General features: G+C 38.5%; 2 protein-coding genes across 2 annotated transcripts in view; one reads left to right on the plus strand and one right to left on the minus strand.

Moving 5' to 3' along the window:
• The window catches only part of adam22 (ADAM metallopeptidase domain 22), a gene marked incomplete at both ends in the record, with an annotated part of 47,283 nt that overhangs the window by 10,892 nt on the left and 19,850 nt on the right, over window positions 1-16,541 (minus strand). Inside the window, 11 exons of the mRNA XM_079468994.1 lie at window positions 2,094-2,145; window positions 2,266-2,356; window positions 2,449-2,533; window positions 2,605-2,771; window positions 2,996-3,067; window positions 3,197-3,271; window positions 3,644-3,714; window positions 3,882-3,951; window positions 11,382-11,445; window positions 13,643-13,725; window positions 16,433-16,499. Coding sequence (XP_079325120.1) covers window positions 2,094-2,145; window positions 2,266-2,356; window positions 2,449-2,533; window positions 2,605-2,771; window positions 2,996-3,067; window positions 3,197-3,271; window positions 3,644-3,714; window positions 3,882-3,951; window positions 11,382-11,445; window positions 13,643-13,725; window positions 16,433-16,499 — 897 coding nt within the window. The remainder of the gene's footprint in view (window positions 1-2,093; window positions 2,146-2,265; window positions 2,357-2,448; window positions 2,534-2,604; window positions 2,772-2,995; window positions 3,068-3,196; window positions 3,272-3,643; window positions 3,715-3,881; window positions 3,952-11,381; window positions 11,446-13,642; window positions 13,726-16,432; window positions 16,500-16,541) is intronic.
• On the plus strand, window positions 4,492-7,835 carry cldn12 (claudin 12). The gene is made up of 3 exons (XM_079470124.1): window positions 4,492-4,645; window positions 5,065-5,377; window positions 5,736-7,835. Exons 2-3 carry the CDS (start codon window positions 5,101-5,103, stop codon window positions 6,479-6,481), a joined length of 1,023 nt encoding a protein of 340 aa, XP_079326250.1. The 5' UTR covers window positions 4,492-4,645; window positions 5,065-5,100; the 3' UTR covers window positions 6,482-7,835.

The following is a 16,541-nucleotide window of genomic DNA, read 5'->3' on the forward strand; positions in this document are numbered from 1 at the left end:
ACAAGTCAAACGGTGAACACACACAAAGTGCTAGTGTAAATTTCAGCTAACGTCCCGTCACTAAGCCATAATACACCAGATGACAGATTTATGTCGTCTTAATTTAGATTATCCGACTGCTTAAGAAAACAGAAAGCTGTATTTTGTGTGGTAGACTGTATGTCACACAGGCTCAATGACATTTGGCATTAGCATGAAATTATGATTGTTGTTTTTATTTGGACGTGAATGGCGCTAGGCAGTTTAAAAGGGGTCATATCATAAGAAATGTAATTATCTTTGAAATGAAAAATTCATGTTATCATGTTTCGACGAACTTTAAACCATCTTTCCAGTCCAAATGGATATTTTAAAACTATCACACAGCTTAGTCTAAAGTGGTCATGTTTGCAATTCCACAAATATGAACACATTAACACGCAACTCATATTGACTTGAACCTTTTTTAGTTATACAATTCCTGTTCCATGTAATAAAAAGTAAGATATGGGGAAAGTTTGCAAAACATTGTTATTTTTAACAAGGTCCATGATTATTATAGTCATCTTCAAATTTGTATTACATTTTTTAGTTTTCAGATTTGTGAACATGCCACTATGTTACATATACTTTTATTGACGACTGTTTTGGCATATCTTAAATAAATTGATAAGAAATGTATGATCTTACCCCTTTAAACTCTGAGATAGGCCCAAAACACGCCCTCTTAACTTAACATTTCCTACTTTGAGCTGCTGGTCGTATTAAAGGGATACTTCACCCAAAAATGAATATTCAGTCATAATTTACTCAACTTCAATGTCTTTGTTCTGATGAACACAGAGAACGATATTTGGAAGAATGCTTATAACAAAACAGATCTTGCCCCCCATTGACTCCCATATTAGGAAAAATGACTTTTGTTCTGTTGAACACAAAAGAAGACATTTTGAAGCATGTAGGACAGCAAACAGTTATGGGGCACTTTTGACTACCATTGTAGTTTTCCTACTATGGTAGTCAATGGGGGGCAAAATCTGTCTGGTTATAAGCTTTCTTCCAAATATCTTTCTCTGTGTTCATCAGAACAAATATATTTATACAGATTTTGAACAGCTCAAAGGTGAGTAAATGATGACAGAATTTTCATTTTTGGGTGAAGTTAAGTATCCCTTTATACACCAGCAAATACGAAAGAGAGCACAGAGGAAAATGCAGAGGGTTGAAACACGCTACAGCTTTCGTCATATGACTCTCTCAACTGAATAAAGTGTAACATTAAGGCCATAATGCTATTGCATGGAGTGTGTGTGGGCGGGGCTGAAGTGACTCAGCAGCTGATTGGTCGACAGGACAAGAGCGAGAAGCATGACAGCCAAGCGTCTGCTCACCTGCTGTCCCATTCGGGATGGAGGGGAAACGCAAAAGGTATCAAAACACATGGATAAAGACAAACGAATACACAGACGCAAACTCTGACATCACAACAAACACCAACCGCATCACATGTATCTGATCGCCTCACATCACAACATTTCTTACACAACCTCTAAAATAGACCACTGTGAACATTTCTGACTGTTTCTCAGGGATGACAAACACTGTTAAAAATTAAGATTTTTGTTAAATAGATCCCAGATTACTTTGACATATAATCAACAGTAAATTAGCTAGTGAAATGTCAACAGTGGATATCATATATAAAATACGGTTATGCTCAATAACACTTTCTCATGAACATTTTCTATGTTTACAAATGAGCCAAATAAACGAATTTCACAAATATATCTCTAAACACTTCACAAGGTGAAGATGCAAGTTTTTTTACTGCCACCTAGTGGATATAATATGATAATAAATAGCCTGCATCTCAAATGCTTAAACAGACCGCAAACAAACAAAAGTCTGATATGATGAAGAAAGTGTTATGGATCAATATGTGGCCCAAATTTATTTGAATACTTTTTATTTAATATTAACTAAGCAACAACACAACACATGGGAAAACAGACTCAACAGAAAGCGTGACAGGCTGTTCAAGTATTTTGCATTTAAATATGTGAATGTGTGTGTGTATTGGAATTTCTGGGGAACCAGCTTTATTTGAAACTTACCCAACATCATCCATTATGCAGCCAGACCATTTATCATCACACTTGCACTCCCCTGTGTAGACAAGATGGATTGCAGTGACAAACTATGTCTGCTCATTACTGTTTAGCACCAATGGAAAAAATAAGCAGAAAAATCGTAAAGACATGGAGGAAGAAAGCAGAGAACACTCACCGTTTAAAATGCGTTTCTTGTCAGAAAAAATGCCAATGTTTTGTCCCAGTGACTGAGCGAGAGTTATGGCCATTTCCTCTGTCTTTCCATACTAACAGAGATACGAAAAGTCACATCAGAGACAAAAATCATTGACACAAATTATTATTTCACCTAGCTCTAAAGTTTAATTCATAAACAAACCTCATTGACTCCACCTCCTTTAGTGAGCGAGCAAACGCCACCCATATAAGAGGCTCCTCCCCAGTTGCTATGGAAGCGGTTTCCCCTACAGGAAAAGAAAACTTTAGAAATGCCCGCACAAAATATATGAGCGCTTTGTGCCTGTGTGTTTCTTACGAGAAGAGGTGAACCGAGTCGCTCTTTTCTTTGATAAAGTCTCTTCGGTACTTCATGAATTCTCGTAACGTCACCATGGGGTCATCGTTGATGTTGAATCTGTTGTCCGCTGCCCATGTTTCCATAGCAACCAGAACAATTCTAGTGTTGAGTTGCTCCTTGAAGTACTGCATATGTATATATAAAGAGGTTTTGACATTTTTAGTCTAAGACAATCACAAGTTTAGCAGATCATTTATTTGTTTGGTGAAACTAAACGAGTACAAAATCGACAAGCTCTGCAGTTATACTGTTCAATACGACTGCTGTTTAATATCCACATCAATCAGAAAAAGGTGATATAACATAAATGAATAAAAGAAAACTAGGTAAGAGCATTCTTCACACTTACCAGATCAGCCATATTAACAACAGACTTGGCATAGTTATTTGTTTGTCCAACAGAAAGGCGATGTTTCTTGTACTGAGTAAAAATGAACATAACATGCACGATGACACATTTTCTTACATAAATGCATTATTTACAACAATAACATATTACAATCAATACGTTTAAAAAACTATAACAAATAACTGTTCTCAATGAACTCACCATCAAATGATCATTTATAACCATCAGCTCAATATATTTTGTCTCATCAGCAACGCTTCGTGGATGTTGCGATATCTGTGTCAGAAATGTAAAATTGCATTTTATTCTGCTGCTTAGGAAAGGTACATAGGCATGTTATTATATGACTGAATAGAGGTTTCAGTAATACTAAAAAAATGAAAATCTTGAAAACATTTGGGATGGAACATAATATTTCATATCATCATAGTGCCACCTGCAAAAACATGCTTACACCTGAGAAAGAGCTGATCTATGTATTAGTGCCATAAAGAGTCTGCGCACATCTTTAGCTCAATAAATATTTTATGGACGAAATAACTTCAGAGAAAGGGGGAGAGCATACAATAGCAGCACATACAACAGTATTGAGAACACAACACACATATCCATAAGGATGAATCATACGTTTTGAAACAGTATACGCACCTGTCTCTTTTTCCTCCTGTGGGTTGCAGTGAACGGTGGCGGGTTCTGGAACGGTGATTCTGCCAGAGGAACTGGAAGAAACATTAACTCTCAGTATAGACTTGAATTGAATACAGTGTGACTGCACACAAAAAAACTCGTTCCAAACGTTTTTGATTGATTAGTTTTGTCTCATAGATGCTGGTTTACAGCAAATACATTCTGTGTAACATGTACTTGTCAGGATAAGGGTTCATACCTGCAGAAACGAAGTCCTCTGGGGGGTCAAAACCGGGAGACTGATAAATCATGTGCACACGAACCTCCCCCTGCAGGAATTAGAGCAATAATATGATTCATGTCTTTGTTAAATTTCCACCTACACAATGTTTAGTGCATTTGGTGAGACATACACCGCTTGGACTTCACAAGAAAGTGAGAGAGTGAAGGAGCGGGTGGAGGGGGATTTACATAAAAGTACGCACAATGCTTCTCTTGCTGTTTTTATATATTATATTCGCATTCAATATATAGATCGACACTGTGGATAGTATTTGCAACAACTAAGCAAAAAAATAATGCTGTTCTTGAATACGCATTACTGTGTTAAATATAAAAATAGACAATACAATGTATATACTTCAAATACTAGTATATAGTAAGCTAGTTATATTATATGATCAAAAATCGTTGTTTTTATTGTGCCTAATATCAATCAAACTGCAATTGGGTTGTTTGAACTAACAAAAAACACAGCTAACTAACGCAGTAAAACACGGAAAAAACACGATAACACAATAAAAATCCTGTTTTGCAAAAGAATAGTTTTAATCCCCATTAGGGAATAAGTAGTCTACACGTGACCGCGCAGATGACGTCGTTGTCGCGTCGCACCCAATTCAGTGAGTTTCTGCGCGCACCCGAACAGTACTCTCGAGCTAAATACAACAGATCCGAACAGAAGATCGTGAGAATGTGAGACCATATGACCATAACATCGCCATAGATCTCACAGTGAAGCAGGTATTTGTGTGATATGTTGTGATTGGTACCATCCCTCACTTAATAATAACAGAGCCGCAACAGGTCGTTAGCCGTTAGCAGAGATTAGCCTGCTAGCGCTATAATATAATCGAATAGCTCGTGAGTGAAATGTATTTTAACCAAAGTATGAAACTGCAACACATGCCAACCACCTTAAATCCGTATAGACAGTTTCCCACCAGATTTATTATAAGTAAATATGGGTTTTAATGGGTGGAGATGGTAAACTCATGACGGAGATGCTACTGTTTATCATACACACACAGGTATACATTGGATTGCTGTTAATCTACACGCACAAAGGCATTGATTTACTCTTCACACACACAACACAAATGCATTAATTTGTTTACATATACACACTAAATGAAGAATATCAACTGTTATTCTGCCTACAGGATTTGTTTGACTCAGACCTGGATGTGACTTCAGCCATGTCTTGTCGAGACATTCACGCCACCAATGCTTTTGCCTTCATCATTGCTATGTTGTCTGTGAGCTGTTTGACTGTCGCCACACTCATCCCCCAATGGAGAACAACACGTCTGGTCACCTTCAACCGCAACGCAAAAAATGTAACCGTGTTCGATGGCCTATGGACCAAGTGTGTGCAGCGAGATGGTTCTTCGGGATGTTATTACTTTGATGCAGACTGGTACATCAAAGTGGACCAGTTGGACCTCAGACTGCTGCAGTTCTGTTTACCCACTGGTAGGTGTTCATTAAAGGGATACTCCACACAAAAATGAAAATTCGGTCATGAATTACTCGCCCTTTGGTTTAAAAATGTCTTTGTTCGGTTGAACACACAGAGAGATATTTTGGAATAATGTTAGCAACAAACAGTTCTGAAGCACCATAGTATCTGCTAAATGACTAAATGTAAATCTCTCTAAATTATTTTTTTTATAAATGTCTGGAACAACTAGAGGGTGAGTCATTCATGACAATTCTCATTTTTGAGTGGAGTTACCCTTTAAGGCTTCAGTGATGGACCTCATCAGTCCCTCCTCACCTGTATTTCACATGCTGTTTTTACAAATGCTGATATTTATTTATTTTTCCACAGGTTTGTTCTTTGCAGGCTTGGCTCTTCTGCTTTGTCTTACTGGCATGTGTAAGACTGCTTGCTGCTCCAAGACTCCAGAGGACATCAAGAACAGTCGCTGCTTGGTCAACAGTTCAGGATGTCATCTGGTGGCAGCGACGTTTCTTTTTCTAGGTGGGTCTATCGCCATGCCCCCCTCCGTCTGGTTCTTGTTCCACACGAAAGACCTCAATGAGCGCTACGATAATCTGTTTGGGGTGGAGTTTGGAGTCTACGTGGCCATTGCCGGGGCTGGCGGTCTTATGTTAGCTGCTCTTCTGATGTTCATGTGGTATTGCATGTGTAAGAAACTGCCATCTCCCTTCTGGCTGCCTCTTTCTGAGGTGCCCGTAATGTCCCACAGCATCTCAGCGCCTTTTATGACCAATGGTTTGCCTTCTCCTGTGACTTATGTACCACAAAGCTTCCCTCCTTCTGCACTGGATGCCCCCTCCTTTGTCCCAGCACAGGGTTACCCTCAACCTGGAGCCCCACAGCCTCAGCCACCTTATGTGTATATGCCACACATGTCAGTGCCTGACGGATATGGATCGGAAGTGGGAGGATCACAAGCATATAGCTACGCCCCATCTCAAAGCTACGCCCCTTCCCAGGGATACGCCCCCTCTCACAGCTACGCCCCATCACAGAGGTACGCAGGGCACCGCTATTCTACACGCTCTCAAATGTCAGGGATTGAGATCGACATTCCCATCCTTACAGAGTGAAAAAAAACTGTTGGGGTGTCCACTGAAGTTTCAATCGAAGAGGTCAAACTAGAATCATGTGAATTTCTACAAATTAGTAATTACATACTAGCTGTGAGACTTCAGTTGTGAAGTAAACAAAATTGTGAAATTGAAGGAAACAACTTTGTTCAGTTGATTTAGCAAATGACTTCGTCACATCACTGAAAAGGTTTAAAGAGCAATCACGTGCCTTCTTTTAAATGCCTTTGTTTTTCTCTTAATCTTTAGGATAATACTGTTCTTACTTAATGTTGTGCACTGTTCTAACATATAAGTAAGTCTACTGATCTAAATCTGACTACTTACAAATATCAGAAAAACACTGCCTACACTGTATACGTGCCTGTCTTTTGTATTACTGTTAATGAATTTCCATGTTTGCCCTATTTTCAATAGTTGCATATTTAGTTGTTTATTAAGGCAATACATAGGCTGCTTTATCGTTATCCAAATATGTTACTCTACCCATATTACAGTATAGCGTGAAATGATCATTAATATCTCCTGATGTTATTTTTATCATGAAAGAGGAGGCATTCATTTGTATGTTTTGTTTTTCGTTTAATAGATGTATGTCAAATGAAAGTTTACCATTACACTTACTTTCACTATTTTTATATTCCTAACGTATGATTTTATATTTCAGTTAAGAAATCAGAACACTTGAATAATATATATCTGTATTTAGTTTTTGTCAGGTCTTAATTTTTAAAGAGTTTGAACATTTTTGCAAGATGTATAAGATGACCTTACTTTTACCTTGTGACAATTTGTCTTGTGAAGATTAACCACTGAGAGCCGCCGAAAAGAGAACTGAGACGTTCACACTTTGAAAGTAGAATATAGCCTTTGTAATTAAGTTCTCTGTGCTTCCTAGTACAAACTTTTGAATTGTTGCCTTGCAAAATTGCCATAGAGGTCACCGTAACAAAAAAAATTGAATTTATTCGACTGAAATGAAGAATTTCATTAGAAGAACACTAATGTCTTTACTAATGCAAAGCTGATGACTTAAATGAAATGAGCCCTCTTACACTAGCATTTAAATATTGTACATGGTTAAAATTTCCTATTTGCCTGTTTTACAAAGTTGTTTCAAAATGTCGTCTTGTACATGATAAAATTCTGATCCTTTTTGCCTTAATCAAATTAATTTTTTACATAAATGTATTAGGCTGATGTCTACTAACGTCTTTTTAATTAAAAGTGCTGTTTATTAAAGGAAAGGTTCTGCTGTTATTTGCTTCGACGTATGCTGCGGTCACTTAATGCCTGAATTAGTTTCTCTGCTCCAAGACTTATTCGACTGCAATAAATAGAACTACTGAAATCGATCATAAGTACAACTTTGCCAGCTATGTAGATCACAATCAGTCAACAGTCCCATCTTAGTTACAATACTGCATTGAAGGAGGCTGTTTATGTAGACAGCAAGGTAGCTCTCACTTTTGAAACAGTAAATAACTACTCCAGCATGAAGAACTAATTCGACTGCAGTTTGTATAATTGAGAGTACTAAAACTGTCAGCGACAACATGAACATTCACACGCCTTGCCTCCCAACACATTTCTGCATCCTTGCAATACATAGAAAAGATGAGGGGACACAGACCTTTCAATCGACCCTCTTCCACCCTGCTATACCCCCCACACCCCTTCAGCCTCTCTCTCATTTACACGTTTGAGAGGCGGCATTTTGTGAAGGATTAGTCGTATAACGCAGATGGTCCCTCAGATGTATTGGCTTAAAATAAAATGGAGTTTTCTGTATGGAGGGTATGTGTGTGTGCGGGTCTCATGGGGCATTGATCATGAATAGAAAGCAGGTTGGGGGGTGGCACACTTTTTTTGTGGAAAGTGTGTTAAGGATGTTGGGGGTGGGGTCTCTATCATACCATTCCAGAGATGATCACCCACCCCCAACACCGTCAGCCCGATTGTCCGCTGAGCTCAGGATAAAGACAAAATGAGAAACAGAGAAAAAAGATGTCTCTCCTCTCACCCAAACAGCTTTTCGATTTAGACCAACCCTCTTCTGCTATAAACACATTGTCCGTTTCCATTGCAGAAAAAAAAGTATAGATTTCTGGTCAAGGTCTATTAGGAAACAGACAAATTATCATCAGCCACACAAATGCTTCTGCTAAAATAAAGATATGAAGTAGATACTTCGATTAAAAATTATCAACGCGTCAACTGATGAGCGATAGCCTTAGGATCAAGATCGACTGCGCTGTGGCCTGCAGCTGCAGCTTGTTACTCTTGCGATAGTGAGAGAAGTTGAGGTGTGTTTGTTTGTTCACGGCATTTCAGTGATGGATGTTATATAAACGGTGGGTATAACGCTGGATTTGGATATAGTTTTGGAACTGATAGATGGCACGGTCCCAAGCTAAAAGATGCCGGACATGAACCACACGCGGTAAGTGAAACGGAGTCATGTCTGTGTTTTGTTGGCAATGGGTGTGCACATGCTTTAGTCCTGCCCCCACATCCCCCCTGCACGTATGTTTTGGGAAATAATCGTACAGCTGTATCTTTCTTTTATAAATGTGATCAAACAAAAGACTATGGATATTTGAAGGGTGCGATACTATTCTGTTAATACTCAAGATTAACATGCAGAAACTGTCTGATTTATGGCCACTTAAAGGTCGAAAAACTACAAATCAATAAACTGATTTGACTAAGACGCTTAGGGTGAAATGCAGAGACCCTGAACAAGCCGGGAACTTTGAGCAGTTTCCAGCAGGGAGAGACGCTACTGAGGCCAAAGAGGGACACATTTTCAGGTCTCCTGCTGCAAGGCAGGGCGGATGACAGATGCGTGTGCCATATGGTGAACCGAACGATACTGTCCCTCTGGTTTGTGACCGTGTCTCAATGAATCAGATCAGAGGACATCCCTGTGGCTGAGGTCACCTACACGCAAACGGTCACAGGGTTGATAGAAAACAATGATGACAAAAGCATCAACTAAAGAATGGAAGCCACAAACATCCGAAATAATCAACCGAAGCCTTCCCTCAACATACTTTTTTTGAGAAGTAGAATGTATGGGCAGAAAAAATTACTTGACAGAGTGGGAAAGAGAGTTACTAAAACACTTGCGGTATTATTTTTGAAGAGTTTATTTCCAAAATGAGATAACTCAAAAATCATGTTTTTATAATCCCATGAACATCAATCAAACTGCAGTTGGTTTGTTTGGATTTAAGCCATAATAACTAAAAAAAACATGTAACTAACACAATAAAAACATGACTTTAGATTTTTTTATTTGAAAACTCTCCATATATTCCCAGCAAATAAGTGATGTCAGAGCTGAAAGAGGAGAGTTTCATGGACCGTGATCAGTACAAGACGTCACCCGATATACAGTACAGTAACTTACTGTAAGGACAAAGAAAGCACTGATCGTAAGCCGGGTGTCATTATCTTAGTCAACCCTGTTTCCCCCAGCAATCAGTCTGGAAATATTCCAATACTGTGTTACCAGCAAAGAAAAAAGGATCTGGGCAGAACAAAACCCTTATGAACAAAAAACAATACTATATAGCAAAGTTAACGGACGATAAACTCTAAAAAACCTTCAATACTACCGAACAAGTTTTATTCTCTCATCAAGAACTTCAACCCCGTCTCTGTCTCAGCATCTTATCATGACACCATAGAGCCATCCAAATCACATATTAGCACTCCTCTTAAAGACACATGTCACTTCTGTACTTTATAAGCACATTCCTCTGAGGTGCTTCATAAATCAACCCAATAAATATTTTTCCCTCTCTCAGACCTCAGTGAGTGCCTTTCATATACAGTATATCCTGCCATTAGCTGCTAATAGCTGAGCTTCTGCAGAGTCAGGTGTCTCTGTTGACTGTGCGATGGGTTTATTGGTCAATATCTGACCTGCCAAACCAGGAAAAATAAACCATTACACTCCACTGGGTCATTTTCCTGCCTCTAATGATCTCTCTCAAGAAGTTCACATTGTAATCTTTGGAAACGTTATAGTCAAATGATGCACCAATATGGAAATAACACTGACAAATAAGAGGCTGTTTACATGTGACCGTTTCAACTGAAAACGCAAAAAAATGTATGCGTTTTGGCAGTCATTATTTGGCGTTAAAGGAGACTTAAAAAGCAAACTTTAGAAAACGGGTCTCAAAGTGCAACTTTATGAAAACTCCGCCTTTTTTGGTTCCATGTAAACTGCAAGATGAAACTTTATGAAAACGATGACGTCACGCACATGCGTATTACGCACTCAGTCACGCGAGTATAGCCAAAGCAATATGGCGGCTTCACGCAACGTGAGCACTCGCTACTCGAAAATGTGGAAATGCTGCACCAATAAGACCATTGGAGAAACACTATTTACAGGTATTAAAAAGCACTTTTGGCTTAAAACTGTGCATGTGTATGTGCCAACGCACGTCCTGTTTCTTTACACAACAACATCACCATCCACTAGCCTGGCGTGCATACGACAGGGTTTTTATCTGTTTTCCTGGATCCGTGTAATTGCAGTCATCTCATGTGTATGAATTACTTTTCAAAAACGCGAAGGACATTTTTTAAAAAGTTTTTCATTGTTTAAACATGGCCTAAGTTACTCAAAAATCATGTTATGGCTAATAACCAATAAAATAGCAGACATTATAAATCTATACTGTTCTTGTGCAATTACCACAAAGTCTGTACAGTATGTGCAGAAGGCATCATAGATTATAATGTACAGAAGAAACAATGGATAGTCACTTTAATTTTTGGAAACCATGAATAGAGTATACTGTTTGAATTGATTGGAAATGACCCCTAATCTACCTCCAATATTAGTAAATTCAGACGCATTTTTAAATTCACTACTTACACTCTTAGTATCCTCTCCTCCTGGTTCAATCATGTATGTATGATTCCCATCAAAGAACATTCCACTAGAAGGAGAGAAATAGAGAGATGGTGAGTTTCTACCTGTAGTAAAAATTATGTATAATGTACATTATACATAATTATAAAGATAATGTACAAGATAATGTACAATATAAAGAAAATGTACATCCAGGTGGTCATTTAAAGAAAGCGCAATGGTACCTCAACGGTACTTATACACTAGAACTCAATGGTAAGAGTACATTCAACAAGAAGTGGGCCTAGAAAACAACTAATAATGACAGAAACAAGAAGTTTGGTAAGAAAAACAAGACTACCACTTTAAAACCAGACTATACAATTTGTCTCCAGAAATGTAAAGCAAAGTCAGGTCTGCTGTCTAAATCTTTTTTACTGGTGTCTGTACAACTGTACTGCATTTTCGCACTACATAACATCATAATACTTGAGGTATAATGAAGCATTGAGTCTGGAAATGGTGAGTACTTGTGTATGTGTTTGTGTGTCCAGACGTCTCCTTTAGCCCTGAGACATTCAGAGAGGAGACGATTCTCTGGTATGATTGAGTTTAGCTGTTCGATCAATTGGTGATCAGTGAGTCCTAGACCTGCAGATGGTGCAAATACGCTCAAGGTGACTTGTAAAAGCATGATGTCGATTACAAGGATGTAAGTACAAGGCAAAAGAAACCGAGAAAAAACGTTACTTGGCTAAACTTGTCTCTCCAATATTTAGGATTTAGACTGCGTTACCAAGCTCAACCACTAGATGTTAATGTCTCCTACGGTTTCTTTAAATGCGACCAAACTACAGGATCTGTTCAACAAATGGTTTATTTAGTAAAATTGTATTCAATAAAATGATAATATAAATTAATATATTAACATAAATTAAAGTAAATATAAATAGTTATATTATTAGACACTGGCCAACACAATATGAACGTTTACTGCAGTCCAGGTGCACCGTCTATACAATGCTGGAACGGCAATTCTTTTGGCAGGTGGTCTTATTTTCATCATGTTTGATTGCATTCAATTTATGATACATTTCTAAATTTTATGATAATGCCATAAAATTAGAGGCCCCCCTGGATCTATCTTGGGCTATCTATGACTACACGTTAGACAACTTCTTCACAATTATGGGAAATTCCTCTTTAAAAACGAATTTAACAAAGAATAAATTGTGCACACAGTGTCTATGTTGTTTTTATGATATGAATAACTAAGCAAATGTTGAACAACAATCAACAAATCAGTGTTGACCACAATATCTATGGTGCATGATCTGACGTAAACATACTTTTAAACTCCATTTATTGCTTGCCTTTTATGGGGCTAATAGATGCAAAAAGGCAACTGTTTAGTAAATTCAACCCAATAATCGCCTTTATGAAAATATACAATATTTGATAGTTAAATAAGAATAACATGTTAAAGAGGATGAATGAATCTGTGAGGTATGTATTGCTTTATTAAGTGCTTTGTTTCTGAGCTACATCTGACCTGACTATCCATGTATTCACATAGAGAGAGAGAATGAGCGAGATAGAGATGGATCTGACCTGACTCCTCCTTACACTAAAAATAAAGAGGAAAGAAACTGAGCTATCCCAGAGGGCCATGCAGAGAGGCTGTGTATAAGGCTCTATAGCGACTAACTCAATTCTCCTCAGGCAGACAGGCAGTCACTTTCCTAGTGACGAGTCATTTGTTTTCTACGCTGAAAGTGAAAATGCCAAGCAGAACATGATACGACAGCATGTAGCTGTATTTTTGACCAATAGTATTTTAGTAGGCAAGCTGGGCTACCAATCACTATGTGGCTTGTCGGAATTGCGTCTGGTTAGGACTACGGAGGGAAATAGCATTTACTGCTGACAGGGAACGGTTGGGGTTTTGCGTAAAAAACTAAATCAGAGAACGACAAACACACACACACACAAACCCACACACAGCTCACTGAGCATCAGTGTGCGATATGAGAGGAGGATAATAGCATGCTGTAATTATACAGCTCTAATTGTTGAATGGGATAATAGCTGGTTTGGCCTGCCACTGTGGCATGCTAACATGTGTTTATGAATGCGTCTTAGAAAGAGACAGACAGGGCGTGTGTGTGTGTGTGTGTGTGTGACATCACATTTCAATGTGCATATTCAAGTAAACAGTGTACAATCTAATCTAAAGTGTTTTGCACAGCTACTGTAAGCATGTGCTTGTGCACACAGAGACTTACTGTAATCCATGGCAAGTTGAAAGTGCCACATACGATTTCAGTGCATCACGAACTTTGCCATGGTAATAACAATGTTCTCCACCCTGAAAAAAGAAACAAACAACAACGATAAATAAACAATAATAAACATCATGCAAACTGCTATCACACCCCTTTGTTTACATTATGGCAAAATATAGTTGTCCCCCCCTTTGTGAGCACTTAATCCCATTCTTTTGTCTTTCCAGCAAAAATAACTATATAATTATATTATATAAAATCACTCATACTGCTATATAAGGTTTTTGTCATACTGTACGCTCCTGCATTAAAATATTTACAGTATATTGTGCATGTGGGGCCATATTCATACTGGTCACCGAAGCCTCTTGTTTGTGCTCAAGTAAACAGAAAACTTGTAAAAGCTTTCTTGAGAGACAGAGAGAGTTAGTGTGTGTTATTTGCAAATGTTGTCTAGTGTAAGTGCTCGGTTGGCATTAGGCCTGCAGCTTTCTCTTCCTGCTTTCTCTCAGAGGACTAAAACAGCAGCATTTACCAGCAGATCAATTTCATTTCATCCCTCTCTTTCTCTCTCTTCACTAGAAAAAAAGCTGCATTCGTTGAGTTTTATCCATTCCTCTGGTGTTCTGAGTTTGTTGTTCTCTGACATTTCTGTCTTTTATTTCCCATGAAGCACTTTCTGTTCTCATTCGTCAGCGTATCAAAAGCTGAAGGTAGTCTGTACCAAATACACACATTCCTGAAGAGTGCAGTTGTTGTAGAGACAGACTCACACCGTGTCTACACTGGTGCGACACGACACGACACGACACAAGAAACTCATCATTACAAACGCATTTTTAATAAAATAATTTGTTCACACTGGATGCAGCGCTGGGTGGCAAACAAGCAGGTTTTCATGAAGCGATGCGCCTGTCGCGTCCTGTGTAGATACGGTGTTAGACTATCGGTGCAAAAACAGTAGGCGAGAAATACCGATATGTCGAGATTCGTGAGTGTGGATCGGACACTTCTCTATCCCATGATGCCACGGGAGCTGAGCAACAGACAAATTAAAAAAGTACATCAAATAAATGTAGCTGAAAACTTTAGGCCGGATGTCCGGTTTTACGGAAAAGTGCCAATTTCTCGTGACTAAATTGTGTTTTTATCAACGCTAACATACAGGTTGATGTCAATACCTCATAGGTCAAAAAGCATACGGGTCACGTGACCATAAAACATGGCAGACGCAGTATGTTCGAAATTTATTCCTACTACTCCCACTCATACTATAGAGAACGTCCTGTTGTAAAGGCCGATAGGTAGTACTTATTCAAAATCAGTATGCCAGGTACTGTCACAGTATGCGATTTCGGACACAGCATTTGTCTACACCAGTGCGTATTCTTGTGAAAACAGAGTTTTACTTTTCAAAACGCTCTTTGTCCACAATAACGTTTTAAATCGTTTTCCAAACGCTGCCCATCTACATTGAAACAACTGTTAAAACGTTTACATCCAGGTATGTAAGACACGTCAGCAGGTGTAATTTAGGTACCCCCCAAAATTACTGGTTATAGCCATTTTTGTGGCGCCATTTGTGACCCAGTTTTAAAACCAAATTCTATAATATTGTGCATCAAGGTGTGATTTAAAATTGTATTTTACCATACACACACCCTCACATGTTTGGTTTATTATCTCCGAGGGGACAGTCCATAAGCATAATGATTTTTATACTTTACAAACTGTAAATTTTATCCCCTAAACCTAAAGATCCTAAAGATTTGGATATACAAACAAGGCCACACATACACACTCACACACACACACTCACACACACAGTCCTCAGGCTCTACAGCTGGGATGTGTATGTGTTTTTTGGATCTGAAGAACAACATGTTACAGGGGCTATTTCATGGTAATCAGGATTTTCTGTTCTACATTAACATTGCATGCATTTGGCATACACTCACAGTGCATTCAATGCATACATCGTATCAGTGTGTGTGTTTCCTGAGCATATAACCCATTATCTATTAAGCTGGAGGAATATTACAAAATGTTTTGGTTTTGTGGATGCATTGATTGATTTCGTTAACATCACTACCCGGATTCACCCAGAAATGCAGGCTTTAGAGAAGTGTGAACTGTACAGCAATGACGCTGCAAGGTACTATTATTTATTTCACATGCAAAGAGGGCATTTACCAGTCTTAAAGGAGCAGTCAAAGCTTAAATCTGAAGGTCAGAGAGAGGGTAGAGAATATGACCCTTGTTACACTATACAGTACATAATCTATAAAACACACACCTTGTGATGATGGTGGTATCAACATACATACAGTGCACAAATAGGACACTGTATCCCTGCCTCTGCGTGATTGTGTGACAGGAAGAATCTGCCGCTGGGCTTAAACGGGCAAACACCTTCTGCTTTGGGCGTAATGTGTCCCATCTGAACACACGCGTGCCTGTGCTCTGATATGATTCTAAATCCCAGTGTGGCAAAGAGAAACAGATCTGTTCATCTACTTCACTGTGTCTCCCGTCTCTTCTTTCACACGGTCACAGAGAGGAACTCACTTATGTAATTGGGGTTAAACACAACAGTAGCACACTTATAATGAGAGCTAAGCAGATCATAAAAGGGCACATAAGCCCTTTTCACGTACAAACCTATTTAAACACTTATCTAGTGTGAGTATGTTTTTTCAACAATATATTTTAAGAAGAATAATTAGAGCTAAGAGCAGAAAAAGAAACGGAGATTGGTTTGATTTCGAAAGAGCAACACAATGTACTTACTTTGATGACGACTGATTTTCCCTCCTCTGATATTTGCCTCTCAATGTAATTTGATGACAGAAGATCACTGCAAAAAATAAAAAATACACAATTGGTAAAGAGTGTAACA

The sequence above is a fragment of the Barbatula barbatula genome (assembly GCF_947034865.1).
Source record: "Barbatula barbatula genome assembly, chromosome: 12".
Classification (NCBI taxonomy): Eukaryota; Metazoa; Chordata; class Actinopteri; order Cypriniformes; family Nemacheilidae; genus Barbatula; species Barbatula barbatula.

What these genes read in the sequence shown, in the direction of transcription:
- cldn12 (XM_079470124.1), top strand. Translation starts at nt 5,101, where the DNA reads ATGTCTTGTCGAGACATTCACGCCACCAATGCTTTTGCCTTCATCATT. An exon ending in GCAGTTCTGTTTACCCACTG is followed by an intron (nt 5,378 to 5,735) that starts GTAGGTGTTCAT and finishes ATTTTTCCACAG; the next exon opens with GTTTGTTCTTTGCAGGCTTG.